Here is an 18,119-nt window from a genome sequence, read left to right as displayed (position 1 = left end):
AATTATGCAAAATTGATGTAAGAAGCTTGGGACAGTTTTTATGAAGAAAAAAAATATGTAAACTACATTCTAAAATAATTCTTTTCGTTGTGAATTTATTTTTCCTGTCCATCTCGTTAAAAAAATATCTAAAATTATAAGGATTGATCAAAATATAAACTAATACAAGAAAGAGATGTCGAAACACAAAGAAATTAAAAGATGATAATTGGATCGAAAATTTCTAAAAATACTTTGCAAAGACCAAATATATCCATCGATTTCTCAGAGTGCACGCCTATTTTCTTGAAAAGCCGATCGTACGAGTGCTGGAAAGTAAGCTAACCACTTCTCCGTCAAGAGCTTCTCTCTCGCTGGCAATGAGATCACGTTCTGCAGCGTACGATAACGAGTTGCACGGTGGACCGTATGTTCCGAGGTGCCAAGCGGTCTACCGATGCAAGACTCAGGCAAAAACTAGTCCAGTTTACCTGTCCCGGACACGCCCCAACAGCTACTCCCCGCTGTAACCTCTTCCTTTTGCCGACACCGGCGATTTTCCATCCCGTCAACGAGAGAGTCCGATTTTTCAATTCATCGCGAAAGGAAGCCAATCCCGCGATGATGAGAAGAAAACGAGCGGCCCCGCTTCATGATTAACGCGACCTAGCGTGTTTTCTAGATATAGTGGACTTTGGGTTTGCGAATAAACAGTCCTTGAATGAACAATCAGTCATATATTAATCGATAGAGGGGTAATCAAGAAGTATGAAGCAAAAAGTTTTAATTACCTAATTGAAGTTTGATGTACAGACTTTATCTCTCTTCAGATTTTTATAATCTAATACAAAAATATCATTGACTAGCCCCGTACCAGTAGCTGGTTTACCCCAACTGATACATTCGCTGCTTGTTCATCTTCTCTTCCATTGTCGTCATTACAATCACATCTGAATTTTTAACTTGATGGTATAAATCATTAGACAGTTTAAAGACTTAACCGAAATGAACGCTACCAAATACATTTCAAATATATTATTTTAATGTCTTTGGTACAATCAAAATTTTTTTTTATTGCCAAGAGGTGCTGTAGACGCAGAGAAATTGGATAAGATGGTATGTGGTCATAGCGAATTTCAAAACAACTCAGGGAACTTGTTTTACAAAGTTGTATCCATGGAATTTTTTAATCCTCTTTGATTCTCTAAAATTTTGTCTGATTTTTCGATTCATCGCGAAAGGAAGCCAATCCCGCGATGATGAGAAGAAAACGAGCGGCCCCGCTTCATGATTAATGCGACCTAGCGTGTTTTCTAGATATGGTGGACTTTGGGTTTGCGAATAAACAGTCCTCGAATGAACAATCAGTCATATATTAATCGATAGAGTGGTAATCAAGAAGTATGAAGCAAAAAGTTTTAATTACCTAATTGAAGTTTGATGTACAGACCTTATCTCTCTTCAGATTTTTATAATCTAATACAAAAATATCATTGACTAGCCCCGTACCAGTAGCTGGTTTACCCCAACTGATACATTCGCTGCTTATTCATCTTCCCTTCCATCGTCGTCATTACAATCAAATCCGAATTTCTAACTTGATGGTATAAATCACTAAACAGTTTAGAGATTTAACCAAAATGAACTCTACCAAATACATTTCAAATATATTATTTTAATGTCTTTGGTACAATCAAAATTTCTTTTTATTGTCAAGAGGTGCTGTAAACATTGGATAAAATGGTGGTTATAATAGCGAATTTCAGAACAACTCTAATACTCAGGAAACTTGTTTTAAAAATTGTATCTATGAAATTTTTTAATCCTCTTTGATTTCCTAAAATTTTAGACATGTTCCAATGTTGTTCAGCGGAGACCCAAACTTTTCTAAAACTGGACATAGTCCTTTCCTCGATTTCGAAAAAATTTAAAAAAATATATATCGCACACATAGATTTATTAGAATATTTTATCATCTGATTATTAAATATATAAGTATTCTAAAATATTTATTTATATATAAGTATTCTAAAATATTTATTCATTATAATTTATGATTTATTATAAAATACTTTATCACATTGAATGACTATTCATCTTATTGACGGATTGCTAAATTTTGATTATATACTGTATCTTTACCGCAAGAGTTTAACGCAGTAATCAGATGTATAAAAACCTTGTACAAGGATTTTTAAGACTTACGCGGGACAAAAATCGAACTCGAATGACCACTACCAGCGGTCAGGTAATCACTGCCGGCGATCGGCAGGTACTTATTAATTATCGTATAAATTGCGAGCTCGGTGCAGAGAGGCCTGTTCCGCCGCGACGGCGTTTGCGAAATCCGATTATCCTTGCAATGTTTCAGTAATTGAACGTGCGGCGAAGCAGCGCGCGACTTAAATGCTCGACGGAAGACCATCGTTAGTCGATCTAAGTCACGAGCAGAAAATTAGATAGCGGCACGCAGTCTTGCCGCGCTCGCAGTAGAACCGGTCAGTTATCGAACAGGCGAGGAACACTTTCCGCTTCTCTCTCTCTCTCTCTCTCTCTCTCTCTCTCTCTTTCTCTCTTTTTCTCTTTCTTTCTTTTGCATACGTCCTTAAATATACAAAAGAATTATGGCTCGTAATTGAAAAGAAGAGGAAAAATTTTGCAACGATTACGACTGATGACATCGTTCGCGGTTGCTCCCAAAAGAGGAATCCGTGTATGCAAAATTTATTCTATCACGGTACGCATAAATATATCAAGTGATTCATAAAACGTGGTAAAATGCTTAGAAGGCGATCGTTTATCTCGTATATGTTGTATCTTCTGCGATTTTGTATTTTCTACATTTTTGTGACTTTTCGTATTTTTATGACTTTTCGGGCTCCTTCGAAAGACGGGTTTTCTTGATTTTTTATTACTTTGTAAAAATTGTGACATTGGAAAGGATCGAAATGTTATATTTGTCAAAAAAATTTTGATTACAGGGTGTATCTGAAATGATGCACTAAACTTTAGGAGCGTATTCTACTCTGTAAAAGTGAATCAGTGTATTATCACTGAAAAACAGTAAATAGTCACTGATTACAGCAGTTATAAGTACAGCACTGTAAATTCGTGATATTTTATTGAAAGAATCAGTTAATAATTTTGACTGTTTCAATCAGTAATATTTCTCAATATCAGTAATATTTCTTTCGTTATTGTCAGTAATATTTAACTAGAATTCATCTCTCTATCTATTTCATATAAAATTAAAAATTTTATTTATATTTACTAAATATTTATTATATTAAAAATTTTATTTTATTTATATTACATGCATATTGAACTTGTTATTTTAAATAGATAACGAACGAATAATTTTCATTAAGTCGCCAGACATTTATTTGTCTGATTATAAAGAACGATTTGATATTTGAAGCCTCTCTATTGAACTTGTATCAGAAATTAAATCGAAGTAATACTTCTAATTTTAAATGTCGCTCTTTGCAAACTTTACATAATTCTTATAACTAAAATTAAATACGAGAGAGATAGCGATTGTAGCGGTAAATGAACGAACTAGCGATTACTGGTTTTACAGTGAAATTTACTGATTTTACAGTGAATTTTATTTTAACTGACCATAATCAGTGAGATATAAGATAAAATAACAAAAAAATAAGCGTTTCCACTGAAGATCAGTAAAATACTCACTGATTCTCAGTGAAATCTTATTTTACTGTTTAAATTAGTGATATTTTCACTGATTCACTTTTAGAGAGTAGAAGCCAAAATAAGACTTTTTTTTCCTATGAACATGGGTCCGCAAATGAACCCTCTCCAAGCTAGAGGCTCCTAAAGTTTGGGGAAAAAATTAAAAATTGGCTGTATTTCAGAAGAAAAAGGTTTTGACGTTATCACCCTCTTTTGAGAGATAAATAAATTTGCGTTGCGAATGTTTGATCAATTTCACACATTTTCGAATTTTAGCTCGGAGAGCGATTCATTTGCGGACCCATGTTCATAAGAAAAAAAAGTTTTATTTTGATCTCTAGAATACGCTTCTAAAGTTTAGTGCATCATTTCAGATACACCCCTGTATAATATTCATTTTATTTCGATTATATTTTTAATTATATAAATTTTGATATTAAATTTGAATTTTATAATTTTCAACTTTCACAATTTAATTTCTATAATCAATAATAATCAATTTTTCACGCTAATGATACCCAATGTCGTGGTCGTCAGTTTTTTTACTACTAATTTGATTTTATTATCATATGGACCTTTCTCTATTAAATTTTTCCTTCGAAAGAATTTGAGAAGAGCTATCTTGTTCTCCCGAAATGTCTCGTGTCCATTCGTTCCTCCCTTTTCGCTAATGTTCGCTTAGACATAATTACAGTGATATCTTTTAGAGATTGTAGCAGAATTAGTTTGCGAACGTTAATTAGGCGTTTATCTAGCGCTTCGCCATGTTATAAATGAACCACGCATCCGTGATTCATTAAGAGATGAGACTGGTGCGTAAGCGTTATTGAGATCTTCGAGAAGAAGGGGATACACGATGGATTGTACGTCCATTAGGCTAGCCAATCCGTTATCGTTGTATTATATTTTATTCCCACTCAAGGAATTGTGGAAATTGCCAACAATTAATCTAGTGAGAATTATCGTGAAAGAAAAATTATCACGACAATTTCATAAATCAAATCTTGAGTTTTTGCTTTCTTAATAATATTAATAAAAAAGAATTTGAAATAGTGTGTTGTATCGCGACATTATTGATGTTCTCGACAAACTTTGATCTTCTTCAATGCAACAAATTTACATTGCTTATACAGGGTGACCCATTTTAACTTAGGCAGCCAAATAACTCGAAAAATAAGCACACTAAAAATGGTTAGAATTAAAATTTCGTCATTTCGAGGGGGACGTACAATGACGTTAAAATCAGCCTCCCCACCCCTTCCCCTGGGCGGTGAGGGGGGGCAAGTTTGAAATCTTAAATGGAACCCCCTATTTTTCATTGCATATTCTTGTAGCTTATCTCGAGAGCTTTCCAAAACACTATAATTAAGTACCTTTTTATTAAGTACTTTTTGAGTTATAAGGCTTAAAATAATTTCTTAATTTTACATAAACCATAAAATATCTAGTAAACCATTCATTTTTCGATTATCTTACCTTCATACTTTTATGTACAAAATAATGAGAGGAATCAATTGGTGTAAAGAAAACACATAGTTGTTTCTAAGAAAAAATATGTAATTTGCAATTAACAATTCCATATTTTTTCTTAAAAACAACTGTATGTTTTCTTTACACCAATTGATTCCTCTCATTATTTTGTACATAAAAGTATGAAGGTAAGATAATCGAAAAATGAATGGTTTACTAGATATTTTATGGTTTATGTAAAATTAAGAAATTATTTTAAGCCTTATAACTCAAAAAGTACTTAATAAAAAGGTACTTAATTATAGTGTTTTGGAAAGCTCTCGAGATAAGCTACAAGAATATGCAATGAAAAATAGGGGGTTCCATTTAAGATTTCAAACTTGCCCCCCCTCACCGCCCAGGGGAAGGGGTGGGGAGGCTGATTTTAACGTCATTGTACGTCCCCCTCGAAATGACGAAATTTTGATTCTAACCATTTTTTCGTAGTGTGCTTATTTTTCGAGTTATATTTCTGCCTAAGTTAAAATGGGTCACCCTGTATATAGGGTTAGGAAAAAGTCTGGATATCCCTTAATATTTCGAAAAATACGCATTTTTACAAAAAATGTTTCATACAAAAGTTATAGGATTTTATGTGGCGCATTACACAGTAACATTATTATGACCTCGAATAGCGTTGTCAAGATTATGTGAGGGTCAGCTTCAATTTTTTAAATGGAACTCCCTATTTTTCATTGCATATTCTTGTAGCTTACCTCGAGAACTTTCCAAAACACTGTAATAAATTATTTTTCCATGTAGTACTTTTCGAGTTATGAGGCTTGAAATAATTTCTTAATTTTACATAAACCATAAAATATCTTGTAAAATATTCATTTTTCCATTATTTTACCTTAATATTTTTATGTACAAAATAATGAGAAGAATCAATTGGTGTAAAGAAAACATACAGTTGTTTTTAAGAAAAAATATGAAATTGTTAATTGCAAATGATATATTTTTTTTAAAAAAACAACTATTTTTTCTTTACACCAATTGATTTCTCTCATTATTTTGTATATAAAAGTATTAAGGTAAGATAATTGAAAAATGAATATTTTACAAGATATTTTATGGTTTATGTAAAATTAAGAAATGATTTCAAGCCTCATAATTCGAAAAGTACTTCATGAAAAAATAATTTGTTATAGTGTTTTGGAAAGCTCTCGAGGTAAGCTACAAGAATATGCAATGAAAAATAGGGGTTTCTATTTAAAAAATTGAAGCTGACCTTCACATAATCTTGACAACGCTATTCGAGGTCATAATAATGTTGCTGTGTAATGCGCCACATAAAACCCTATAACTTTTGTATGAAACATTTTTTTTTAAAATGCGTATTTTTCGAAATATTAAGGGGTATCCAGACTTTTTCCTAACCCTGCATATGGTTGCCGATGCAATCTTACGTAGGTTCTCATGTGCATGTATCGCGAACGGTCAATACACGAGCAGAAGAAGAAGAAACACACGCACGAGAGGACCGGATAGTCGGCAATCTTCATTGAAGATCGCCTGGCAAGCGGTCGCACGGCCATCATCGTCAGGAGAGGGAGGAAGCAGGATGAAAAGAGCGCAAAAGTCGATCGAAAAGAAGCACCGGGTTTCAAAGGGAAGACCATGAAGTCCCAAGAGTTAGAGGATTAGATATTTTCATATACAAATACACTCTCCTCTTGACGAAATCAAGCAATTCGCGAAAATCAAGCAATTGACGAAATCAAGCAATTCGCGAAAAAAACTGACCCTCTAAAAAAAAAAGAGACATATTTTATAGCTTTTTATATAGAGGCATGTAATAAAGAGGGGTAATAAAGATTATTTTAAGCGGAGATGCGATGTGTTTAATTTCGCCAACCTTGAGATTTTCTGCGATGTTATCCGGATAGATCGCTGTATTACTGCTTAAACATCCAGAATTCAGGACAAAAAAACCAGTCGGGCCGTTCATCTTTAGAAGAGGCGCGTTGACGCAGTTTACGCACGCGTCGTTTTTTTCTCAAGCGTAGAATTCTTTTATTCTCATCTAGACGTCTATAATTGGCGCCGACATCTTTTAGTGCCGACCGTATTCCATATACGTATTATATGTCATCATCCCATCATAGGCTCTTCAAACATCTGCGTTCTGTCTGTTGTCGCGTTTATTTTTGGATGCCCTGTTCTCTTTCCTCCTGTCCTCTAAGAATTTTTTTTTATTTTTGCGACACGTGCCGCCAAACCAGTTTCCTACTAGCGTTCTAAGAAAACCGGGCCTTCTAATACGTCACACGCTTGTTACAAAAATGTGACGTATTATTTTAGGCGAAATCCTGTGGCGCGTTTTTGTATTGACTTCTTTTCCTTTTGTCGCATATGTTTCGTCGTCATCGCTGTGTGAATCACGATTCTTTTCAGCGCTTTTTTGATTCTAGAGGAAGACTTTCCTGCATTGTGCTCCACTTTGACAACCAAACAAAAATGCGAAGAATTATAGTCGCGATTTCTCGTATTTCGAGACATATTTCTCTTTTTAATTTCAAGGAAATCGAAAATATTGGTTTCTTTGTAAATCACAAATTTTACTTCATGATTTCAATCTAAGAATGCTATTATTAATTATTATTGTCGTAATCAGTTATTATTACTCAGTTATTAATTATATTATGCAATTTTTAATACAATGACTAATAATAATATAACAAAGAATGTTTTGTACCGATTTTTAAAATATTGAGAATTTAATGAAAATTGTACAGAATGTCCTTACATATGTTTAGAATCTTCAGTACAATTTTTAAATCGATTCACTAAAGCGTTTACAAGTTATAAGAATTTTAATTTGCACCGAATTAACATGTGTTTTTATGGGAAACGTACGTCGATTCAAATGACAAAAACACATAGAAATAATATTCAGAATTTGTTGAAAATTTGCAATAGTTTAGATAGAGGAAATATTTGGTCAAATAATATTATTCAAGTACTAACTGGTTAAAAAGATATTAAATATAATTCAATGAAGTTAGCCATGTATCTGTCACAAGGCGGAATTTTTTGCCAAAAGTTAATCATTTCGATTAACAAAATTCGGAATATTTCAATAAAAACGTAATAAATATTAAAAAATAGATTTCTGCACTGTTAAGATCAAATTGTAATATTTCACACAATATATTTCTCATACTCAAAATACACCAAAAATGGATTTGTCAATATTGATTTTCAGTTACTTTTTGCTGGGATTGTACATACAAAACATCCTTAATGCCAAAGGAATGAATAAATAATTGCAATAAAGAATAAGCAAATAAGCTGTTGTATTATGTAAATGATATTTAAATGGAACTTATTCTTAAAATTCCGTCACTCTTGAGGCTAAGGTTAAAGGAAACCCGCCTTTTACAGTCACGTGTCATTTACAGAAGGATACTCGGGTTCGCATAAATAGACGCACGTGTCATTTCTGACTTCGTTAGATTGTCAACTCTTGATTTTATTTTCTTCAATTCACCGTTGTGACACGTGAATTCATGATTATGCGGTTATAATCCCGACTTTTTTCTCTCTTCTTTCTATTCTTTCTTCTCTCTAATACGTCGGAAGCGACTTTTTTTATGTATATCACAATTTCACGGTGCTCGCGACAATTAACTCTTTCACCGCTGAATTGTGTGATGAATAAACCAACTTGCCTTAGAGAATAATCTCGATGTTTGATCGTTCAATGTCTGTATCACGCACTGTTAGTTATGTGTAACACAGCTGTAATATCAATGCACATATATTATGCTGATTGATTACATACGCAAAGATTAAAAGCTTGTTATGTAAAATCATCTCGTCGTCTCATAAAAAATTTTAATAACATAATGAGAATTATGTTTGTTTTAATGAGAATTACCGCGAGAGACTTTCACAAAGTATCCTTCTGCCAAAATTTTATTTATAATTATTTTCAAATATCTTCTGCCAAAATTTTACTTGCAATTTATTATACAAAAATATAAATGGAATTAATTAAGTTTCTTCCGAAATTGTATCATTAAAAAATAATAAAAATAATGGAAATAATAAAAAATTTAAGATAGTAAATGTTTTTGCATATTTATATAAGTATAATATTTAACAATGTAAATTATATATATGTGTTTATTTCAAGAAACTCTCATATATATATATACAGGGTGTTTCATAATAAGTGCGAAAAATTTTAGAAGATTTTTTGTCGAAAATTAAGGGAGTTTTTCATTAAAAAGCTTTAATAAAAAATTGAATAAAGGTTGCTAGTTTTATCCCTTATAACAATACAAGAGGCTGAAAAAAATATTAATAAATAACCTTTTTACTAGTAGAAAATATCCACTTAATTTTATTTCTTTAATTTGTTCAAAGTTGAGAAAAAATAAAAACCTAATTTTTACCTTCCTTTTTGGAAAAATGTAACTTCACATGAAGGGATGTAGGAGTATATGTTTATATAAAAAACCCCCCTTAATTTTCGACAAAAAATCATCTCTTAAAATTTTTCACACTTATTAACAAACACGCTGTATATACAGGATGTCCTAGACCACCTGTACACCACTTTTCTTTCAAAAACTAAGCATTTTAGAGAAAAACGTTTTTGACAAAAACGTTTTTGACAAAAACGTTTTTCTCTAAAATGCTTAGTTTTTGAAAGAAAAGGGGTGTACGGGTGGTCTAGGACACCCTGTATAATTGCATGTATTAGTTATGTAAATTCTAAAAACATGTTTATTCTTTTTTCGATTCAAAAAAACTGAGATATTTCGATTTTTTTCTATGCAGTATCGTCGAAAAAAGATGGACGTTCCAAAAAGCGCGCTTTTACTACACTCGTCGATCGATAAAGATCCACGAGGCACACCGCGAGGGAACTCTGGCATCTCGATCTCAAAAAATTGGATACTGATGCATGGCACTGCTCTGAGCCAGATTATCGACAAGTCTCAGGCCATATCGAGCTTTATCACAAGTATCGTACCGGGAGAACTAACCATCGCACCTATGGAACTCACGAACGAATTGAAATTTCGTGTCTATCGCGATCCAGAGATCGACGATGGTTCTCGATCGGACGATTATTCGCGCGTTCAGGAGCATCTCGGCAGCGTCGTGGCCGCTTGGAAGTGTCCGCTGCTGATGAGGACCTTCGACGGATTTTTCGAAACGTGGAACTTCCCTAAATCGACGATCAAGTTCGATCGATTGCTACGACCGATCTACCTACTTGTCTTCATCGCCGATTCAGAAAATGGGAAATCAACCGTGGAAATTCCAACGATCAAACAAGCTCTCTCTTGTCTGCTGGACCAGTCTCTGCGGACTCCCATTCGCGGATCGCTCTCAGAAATAGAGTCCACCCCCTTCGGCAATCCCGTGTTCATCGGCTCGATCGCGCGTGGGGTCATCAGCAACGTCGTCGGCGATGAGGGCTGCGTCATTATGACAGACGCGTATGCGTTTCCCGGTAGCGAGGGTGGTCCCGTCTACGTCATTCCGCCAGACTGGTAATTACGGCGATTCTTAGAACTCTCGGACGTGTTTATTTAGACTCTCTTTACTCAAAAGGCATCCTTGAGTCTTTCTGTTGTCAAGAGATTCATGAAATATGATTATCTTCGCTTCATTTTAAACTTAAGTACATGCAAACCCCTTAAGAAAACCTTATAAAGTTAAAAAAATACGCCAAGTGCATAAGAAAAATCTTTAAAAAAATAAAAAAATCTAAGAATGATAAAAACAAAATATTTAAAAACCGATATGAGATTAATACTATTAGCCAAGTACAATAAATTATGTGATATTAATTCGTAATCGATACTAAATGAGTTAAGATTACTTTAATTCCTATAGCATTTTTTATATGATGTATATAATTTAAAAAAGTTTTACACAATTTTTAAATCGCATAAATGACCTTCAAGTAGGGTTGCACGAGATACCAAGATTAGTCTTGATATTTGAATTTCAAGACAAGATCAAAGCAAGATTTTTAATTAGTTATCAAGACAAGTTACCGAGACTAAAACTGTCAAGATTATTAGTCTTGTCAAGATTATTGGTTCTCAAAAAAATTAAAATATTTTCATTTGTAAATGAAAAGAAAAATCACTATATTTAAAAAAATTTTACTCAATAAAAACATTTATATTAATAAATTTAAAAACATTTAATATTAATACAATATAACATTTTTATAAATTAGAAATCAAACTCGCAAATTTTAGACATTAAAGAGCATTTCACCCATGAATTGATGCACATTAGTGCTTCCAAAGATTTACTTTGTAATCTGGTTCTATTTTTTGACATAGTCAGAGTTCCTATTGAGAAAAGTCTTTCTACTGGCACGGACGAGGCAATTGATTTTACAAATGTCTCGAGCTATTTTTGTGGGATAAATATGAACCTGATTTTTTTACCACTCCGAAATACTTATATCTGCACATTCCCTTGGAGTCTGTAAATAGTTATTAATTTCTGTTTTCCATGAAACAGTAAATGTTTTTTTTTATGTAAATAGACGGCATTTATATCGATTACATAGTAATAATTATAATTAAAATATAATACAATAGTAATAATTATTTCAAATTATATTACAAAATTTATGTTAAATATTATTTAAATAATTTTTTAATATTAGATAAAAAATTGTTAATAAAATCGAGACAAGACAATATAAGACGAGATTTTTGCTACCAATATTCACTCAAGACCAAGACCAAGATTAAAATTTTTGAAAATTTTCAATACCAATACAATATTTTTACGAATATTGTCTTGTCTTAGATCTTGTGCAACCCTACCTTCAGGTCGAAGTAAGATATGAAAACTTGGCGTGCCCCGTATTCAAATCATATAGTTTACATGCAAATATTCCTAACTTTTTTCGAAAAAATCTTAGATTCGGAATTCTCTCTTAGTAAAATTTCGATAGAATCAATTAGTTATCAAATAGATGATTTTTATCATTTTATCATGTTTGAATTTTTTTTGACGCGGATGTTTTCACGTAGCAAACATCGAATTATCAGCGGGATGGTGATCGCGCCATTGAGTTGGTGTCGTGAAGAATGGGTGGATTACACCTTCGCCGCCAATCTTGCTCCGTGTTTGCTCAATATTTTGCAGAAGAAGGATCCTTGTTGTCCTCCGATCATAAGTCGCCAGGAACATGGTTCGTTAATATTGTTTCTTCTGTTATTTTTCAATACGTCCACATGCAACAAAATCTTTATCTTTTTGTTACAGAAGCATTAGATAGAGGCGTCGTGCTTGTTAGATGTGGGATTAATTGGGGTACGGGCATTCTCGTGGACAAGGATACTGGTACATTCCTGACGTGCTCTCACGTCGTCGCCGAGGTAAAATCAAACTTAGGCATTTATACGAAAACAGAAAAAATATGTAATTTGCAATTAACAATTACATATTTTTTCTTCGAAACAACTGTGTGTTTTCTTTACACCAATTGATTCCTCTCATTATTTTGTACATAAAAGTATTAAGGTGAGGTAATCGAAAAATAAATATTTTACAAGATATTTTACGGTTTATGTAAAATTAAGAAACAATTTCAAGCCTCATAACTCGGAAAGTACTTAATGAAAACTAACATAATTATAGTGTTTTGGAAAGCTCTCGAGATAAGCTGCAAGAATATGTAATAAAAAATAGGCGGTTCTATTTAAAAAATTGAGGGTAATCTTCACGTGACTTCAAGTAACTATTTAAGGTCAAATTAATGACACCATCTTATATCTTCTTTAAAACCATGAAACTTTCGTTTGAGGCATTTTCCGCTATCGCCCCTACCTGAGGAAGATATTCCTGTGGACGGATTAAAATGGCCCACCCTGTATACTCTGATGTTTATTTACATAAGAAAAAAATACTAAATATATCTTAACGACGTAAAAAAATTGATCGCATTTTGTGCAATAAGCTCAGCATGTGGCAAATGGATAACTTTTTACGACAAAAAAATATAGCTAAGTCAAAATAAATTCCGATAGGCGCCAGAACGGGAGATATCAATCGTAATGACAGATCAGACCAATTCACGCACGTGGGCGAAATTGCTGTACAGGACTCCGGAGAATCAGCCTTACGACGTAGCTGTATTGAGGGTGAATCCACAGGATATAGATCCCTCGTTGAGGCCGTTACGTTTGTCTCGTGTTCCGGTTGTAAAAGGTAAATATTTTGCACTTTTTCTCAATCTTTTTATTTTTCAATTTTATCTCTAACGTTTCAAAAGAAGTTAATTTTAATAGTTTCCGTCACGTCGAACTGTTACCTAAAACATTTAGAATGATAGACCAAGGGGCTTATTCTCGTAGCTTTTCTCAACGAGAGGAAATTAGCGACATATCCAGCAGCGTGTCAAACGGTTTCCTGGCGCTTCGACACCAGGAACATTGACCTTCTTCTATATTAGGATAGAAATAACGTATAATTGCGAAAAATTGGGTCAATTGATCATCGTTGATGTGGCAAAATTGATATTTGGCCTCCTTCTTTTAACTTGGAAACCGACATACAAGCCATCCATTTATTCGATCGTAATAAAAATCTACTTACCACATAAGAGTTTTGCTTTTATTAATATGTTTATCGCGAATTGCGGTGCAAAATTTTTAGAAAAGTCTTCGTCTTACATGAAAACGGAATTTTATTATAATGTTTGAATTATTATCTCATTATTGAAGCTCTGCATCATTTATTAAAGTTACTAATGATGCAGGTTTTTTGATTTCTATCATTACTATTCTTCCTCTTTAATAATTACCCTTTTTAGCAAGCATCATTTATTAAAGTTACTAATGATGCAGTTTTTTTGGTTTCTATCATTACTATTCTTCCTCTTTAATAATTACCCTTTTTAGCAGGGTTGGCAAAAAACTTGTTCTTTTTTTTATTTTAAACAAAAAACATTTTTTTTTGTTTAGAACAATGTTTTTTTATTTTTTTTTGTGTTTTTAAGTAAAGTAAAAAAACACGTTTTAAACAAAAAAGCATGTTTTAAACAAGCAAAAACACTTAATAACTTTGATCTGTGTAAATATTTAAATTTTTCGCTAGCGTTAAACTCTAAATAACGTTGCCAAAATTGACAACGCTATTCAAAATATGAATAATAAAATAAAAATGATAAGATGGGTATTATTTTAGAATATTTATTTTTGGATATTAAATAACAATCAATACAATAAAGATTACTTAGAAGATATTGACTGACTTTACATTTTACATTTATCATTTTAAATTAATAGTACATAACTCATAGCAGGTCAGTAGTTTCTAAAAAAAAGTTCTAGTTAATAATATATAAAAAATATATATAAATAATATATAAATTTATATATAATATTTAATATATAATACTTTGATTCCTTTCCTATTCTTATTAAGTAGTCTCATGCTTAACTCTCAACATAAATTCTAAATAAAAGAAAAATAATTCTAAATAAAAGAAAAAAACCTTAATTCTTCTTTTTAAAAGAAGAACTTTTTTTTAAAACTACTGACCTGCTATGAGTTATGTACAATTAATTTAAAATGCTAAAATGTAAAATATAAAGTCAGTCAACATTTTCTAAGTAATCTTTATTGTATTAATTGTTATTTAATATCCAAAAATAAATATTCTGCTAAAATAATACCCACCTCATCATTTTTATTTTATTATTTATATTTTTATATCTATATGTTACATAAATATAGATAAAAAACTAAAAACACTAAAACAAAAACTTTTTTGCAACATGCATATCTATTAGTTTTTGTTTGTTTTTAATTTTTTTTACAATTTCTTTTCCAAATAATCACATATTTTATTCGCGATATTTTAAACGATTCTAAACAATAGTTTAAAACAGTTTAAAACAAAAATGTTTAAAACAATGAACACTGTTTTAAACAAGATTTGATCAAACAGTTTTAAACACATTGTTTAAAACATGCCAACCCTGCTTTTTATGTAAAGAATTAAGCGTTAAAACTTCAAGGCCCTTAGTGGATAAAAATAAAAACGTATTTACACAAAAAATGAAAAAATATAAAAATATAAAAATAAAAACATATTTACAAAAAATTAAAAAATATAAAAATATAAAAATATAAAAATAAAAACATATTTACAAAAAATGAAAAAATATAAATTTCTTAAAATATATCTATACGTTAATTGTACATGGATAAATTTGCAGGCGAGCCGGTGGTGTCCGTGGGATTTCCGTTCTTTTCGTCCGTCCGGCCGACCATTAGCAGCGGCGTGATCTCCAAATCGATGGACTGCGCGCTCCTGACGACTTGTTGCGCTCAGAGCGGCACCAGTGGCGGTCCGATAGTCAGTCGCGCGACCGGCGAGATGCTGGGAATGATCGTCTGCAACGCGCTCTCCTCGGACGGTGCCGTGCTGTACCCGCGGATGAGCTTGGCGGTGCCGGCTGCGGTGATGGACCGGCCCCTGCGGGAATACTTGCGCACTGACAGTCAGTAAACAAATTTAAATTGGCCACTGACGACGATCTAACGACTATATAATTTGGACGATGCCTGGACTGTAAGCCTTCCGCGCCGCAGGGGACAAAAGACTATTATAGAGCCGACACATCGACCCGAGCCAATCTTGAATTATTTCCGCAAATAAAGTCTCATCAAATCGCGGATAAGATATTAAATTATATACGTATATTTTCTCAGATTAGCTTTTGTAAAATTAGGATTTGTTGACAAGACAGAGCTAAAATATTTTAATTGTTCTGCTCTTTGTTTTTCTTTTTTTTCGGTTTTAATTATTTCATTGTAAAATTGAATCTAGGTTTATTTATTTAGAATATTGAGTTATCTCTCGCTTCTATTTTCATTCCAGATCCCGACGTGCTTCGAGCTTTCACGTGCGACAACGCCATAGTGCGCAACGTTTGGAATTTTTATCCTTTGCTACCGTCCAAGCTCTGAAAAAAAAAACGATGCGCTAAGTAAACTTATAATCTGGGTACATACAATATACAGGGTGGCCCCGAACGTTCCAGCCAGACTTTGAGATCATAGGAAATTTAATTCTGAACAAAAACTTTCCTATAAACATGGGTCGAAAAATGCTTCCTTAAGAAGTTGTCGCTCAAAAACCTCTGATGAAGGAAGAACAAAAGGAAAAGAAAATGAAATAAAAAGAAAATGAAACTAAATAAATTTCTTGAAAAAAACGATAAAAATAAAAATGAAAATCTTTTTCTTTTATGAAAATAAAATAATTTTTTTTAACTAATATTTTAATAGCACGTAATAGTAGAAAATGAATAAAGACGTTTTTCAAGAAATTTATTTAGTTTCATTTTCTTTTTATTTCATTTTTCTTTTCACCTTTTGCTCTTCCTTCATGAGAGGTTTTTGAGCGATAACTTCTTAAGGAAGCATTTTTCGACCCATGTTTATAGGAAATTTTTTGTTCAGAATTAAATTTCCTATAAGATCCCAAAGTCTGGCTGGAACGTTCGGGGCCACCCTGTACACAGAGAGGATAGATTGAATTTTTTTAAATTAAAACGTCAAAAATTAATCGAATAAAATATACAGGCCCCGAACGTTTCAGCCAGATTTTGAGATCTTATAGGAAATTTAATTGTGAACAAAAAATTCCCTATAAACATGGGTCGAAAAATGCTTCCTTAAGAAGTTATTGCTCAAAAACCTCTGATGAAGGAAGAGCAAAAAGTGAAAAGAAAATGAAATAAAAATAAAATTAAATTAAATAAATTTCTTGAAAAAAAATGATAAAAATAAAAAATAAAAATCTTTTTCTTTTATGAAAATAAAATAAAAGTTAGTTAAAAAAGAAATTATTTTATTTTCATAAAAGAAAAAGATTTTTATTTTTTATTTTTATCGTTTTTTTTTCAAGAAATTTATTTAGTTTCATTTTCTTTTCATCTTTTTTGCTCTTGCTTCATCAGAGGTTTTTGAGCGATAACTTCTTAAGGAAGCATTTTTCGACCTATGTTTATAGGAAATTTTTTGTTCAGAATTAAATTTCCTATAAGATCTCAAAGTCTGGCTGGAACGTTCGGGGCCACCTATTCAAATTCTAATCGTATGATGGATTTTTCGATCCGTACTCTTTGTACTATTTCTACTGCGACTATTTCTCGGATAACATTGGATTAGATTATTTGCATTGCGGAATATTTGTCTATGAGTCACCCTGGATCTGTCAATCTCGAACTCGACACGCTATTGTGAACATAAACTCGCCTTCGAACCCTCATTGAATAACATACGCCATTGACCGAGTTTAATATAAAGAGAAAGTTTTTCGTAATGTTAAGTCGTAACGATTGGCACGCAAAGCGACACGAGTCAATGATCCCTTCGTATTTATGCTAAAGACTTTGCTGATGAATAATACTAGTCACGTTGTGTATAGAATTTTCAAGCGGTGTTTAACATTGGTGCACTTTGAAAAGACTTTGTCTCGTCACAAAATATGATTTCTACAACATATTGTTTAGATGATTATAATATTGTGATATACTGGTCTACCATGATAGATGCACATTATAATATAATCTAAAATAATTTATAACAAATTAAATTATTTGTGATTTCTCTTCTGAAATAGCAGAGTAGAGTAATTCTCTCTCAGATGTACTTGCTTCGCCATCTAGCAAATGCTCGCACAACTAATATTTGTCCGCAACTTCTTTGAGCTACATTTGCGTATTTCGCTAATTGTTAAGGGAAAAGTTTTTCTAAAAAATATTAATTTTGTTTATGTCTAATATAAGGGAACTGTACTCAAAATATGATTGAAAATTATGATTTATCGATTGCCTTTAGTTCAGAGTTCTGAGATAAATATGCATGTTTTAATATACAGGGTGTCCCATTTTAATCCATCCAGTCGAATATCCCGAAAACCAAGT

At 32.2% G+C, this 18,119-nt stretch overlaps 1 protein-coding gene across 3 annotated transcripts in view; it reads left to right on the top strand.

The window, feature by feature from the left end:
- The window catches only part of LOC105256910 (peroxisomal leader peptide-processing protease), a 101,883-nt gene extending 85,654 nt beyond the window's left edge, over positions 1–16,229 (top strand). For all 3 annotated transcript variants that reach the window (XM_025407521.1, XM_025407522.1, XM_025407520.1), the window contains exons 2-7: positions 9,973–10,694; positions 12,207–12,367; positions 12,442–12,554; positions 13,206–13,386; positions 15,402–15,686; positions 16,067–16,229. In XM_025407521.1, the coding sequence (XP_025263306.1) occupies positions 9,988–10,694; positions 12,207–12,367; positions 12,442–12,554; positions 13,206–13,386; positions 15,402–15,686; positions 16,067–16,155 (1,536 nt within the window). In that variant the 5' untranslated portion in view covers positions 9,973–9,987 and the 3' untranslated portion in view covers positions 16,156–16,229. The remainder of the gene's footprint in view (positions 1–9,972; positions 10,695–12,206; positions 12,368–12,441; positions 12,555–13,205; positions 13,387–15,401; positions 15,687–16,066) is intronic.
- Positions 16,230–18,119: the final 1,890 nt, after the last annotated feature.

The sequence above is a fragment of the Camponotus floridanus genome, unplaced genomic scaffold (assembly GCF_003227725.1).
Source record: "Camponotus floridanus strain SB8 unplaced genomic scaffold, Cflo_v7.5 scaffold18, whole genome shotgun sequence".
In the NCBI taxonomy this organism is placed as follows: Eukaryota; Metazoa; Arthropoda; class Insecta; order Hymenoptera; family Formicidae; genus Camponotus; species Camponotus floridanus.
The sequence above is the reverse complement of the archived record's forward strand: the minus strand, read 5'-3'. Positions and strand labels throughout refer to the sequence as shown.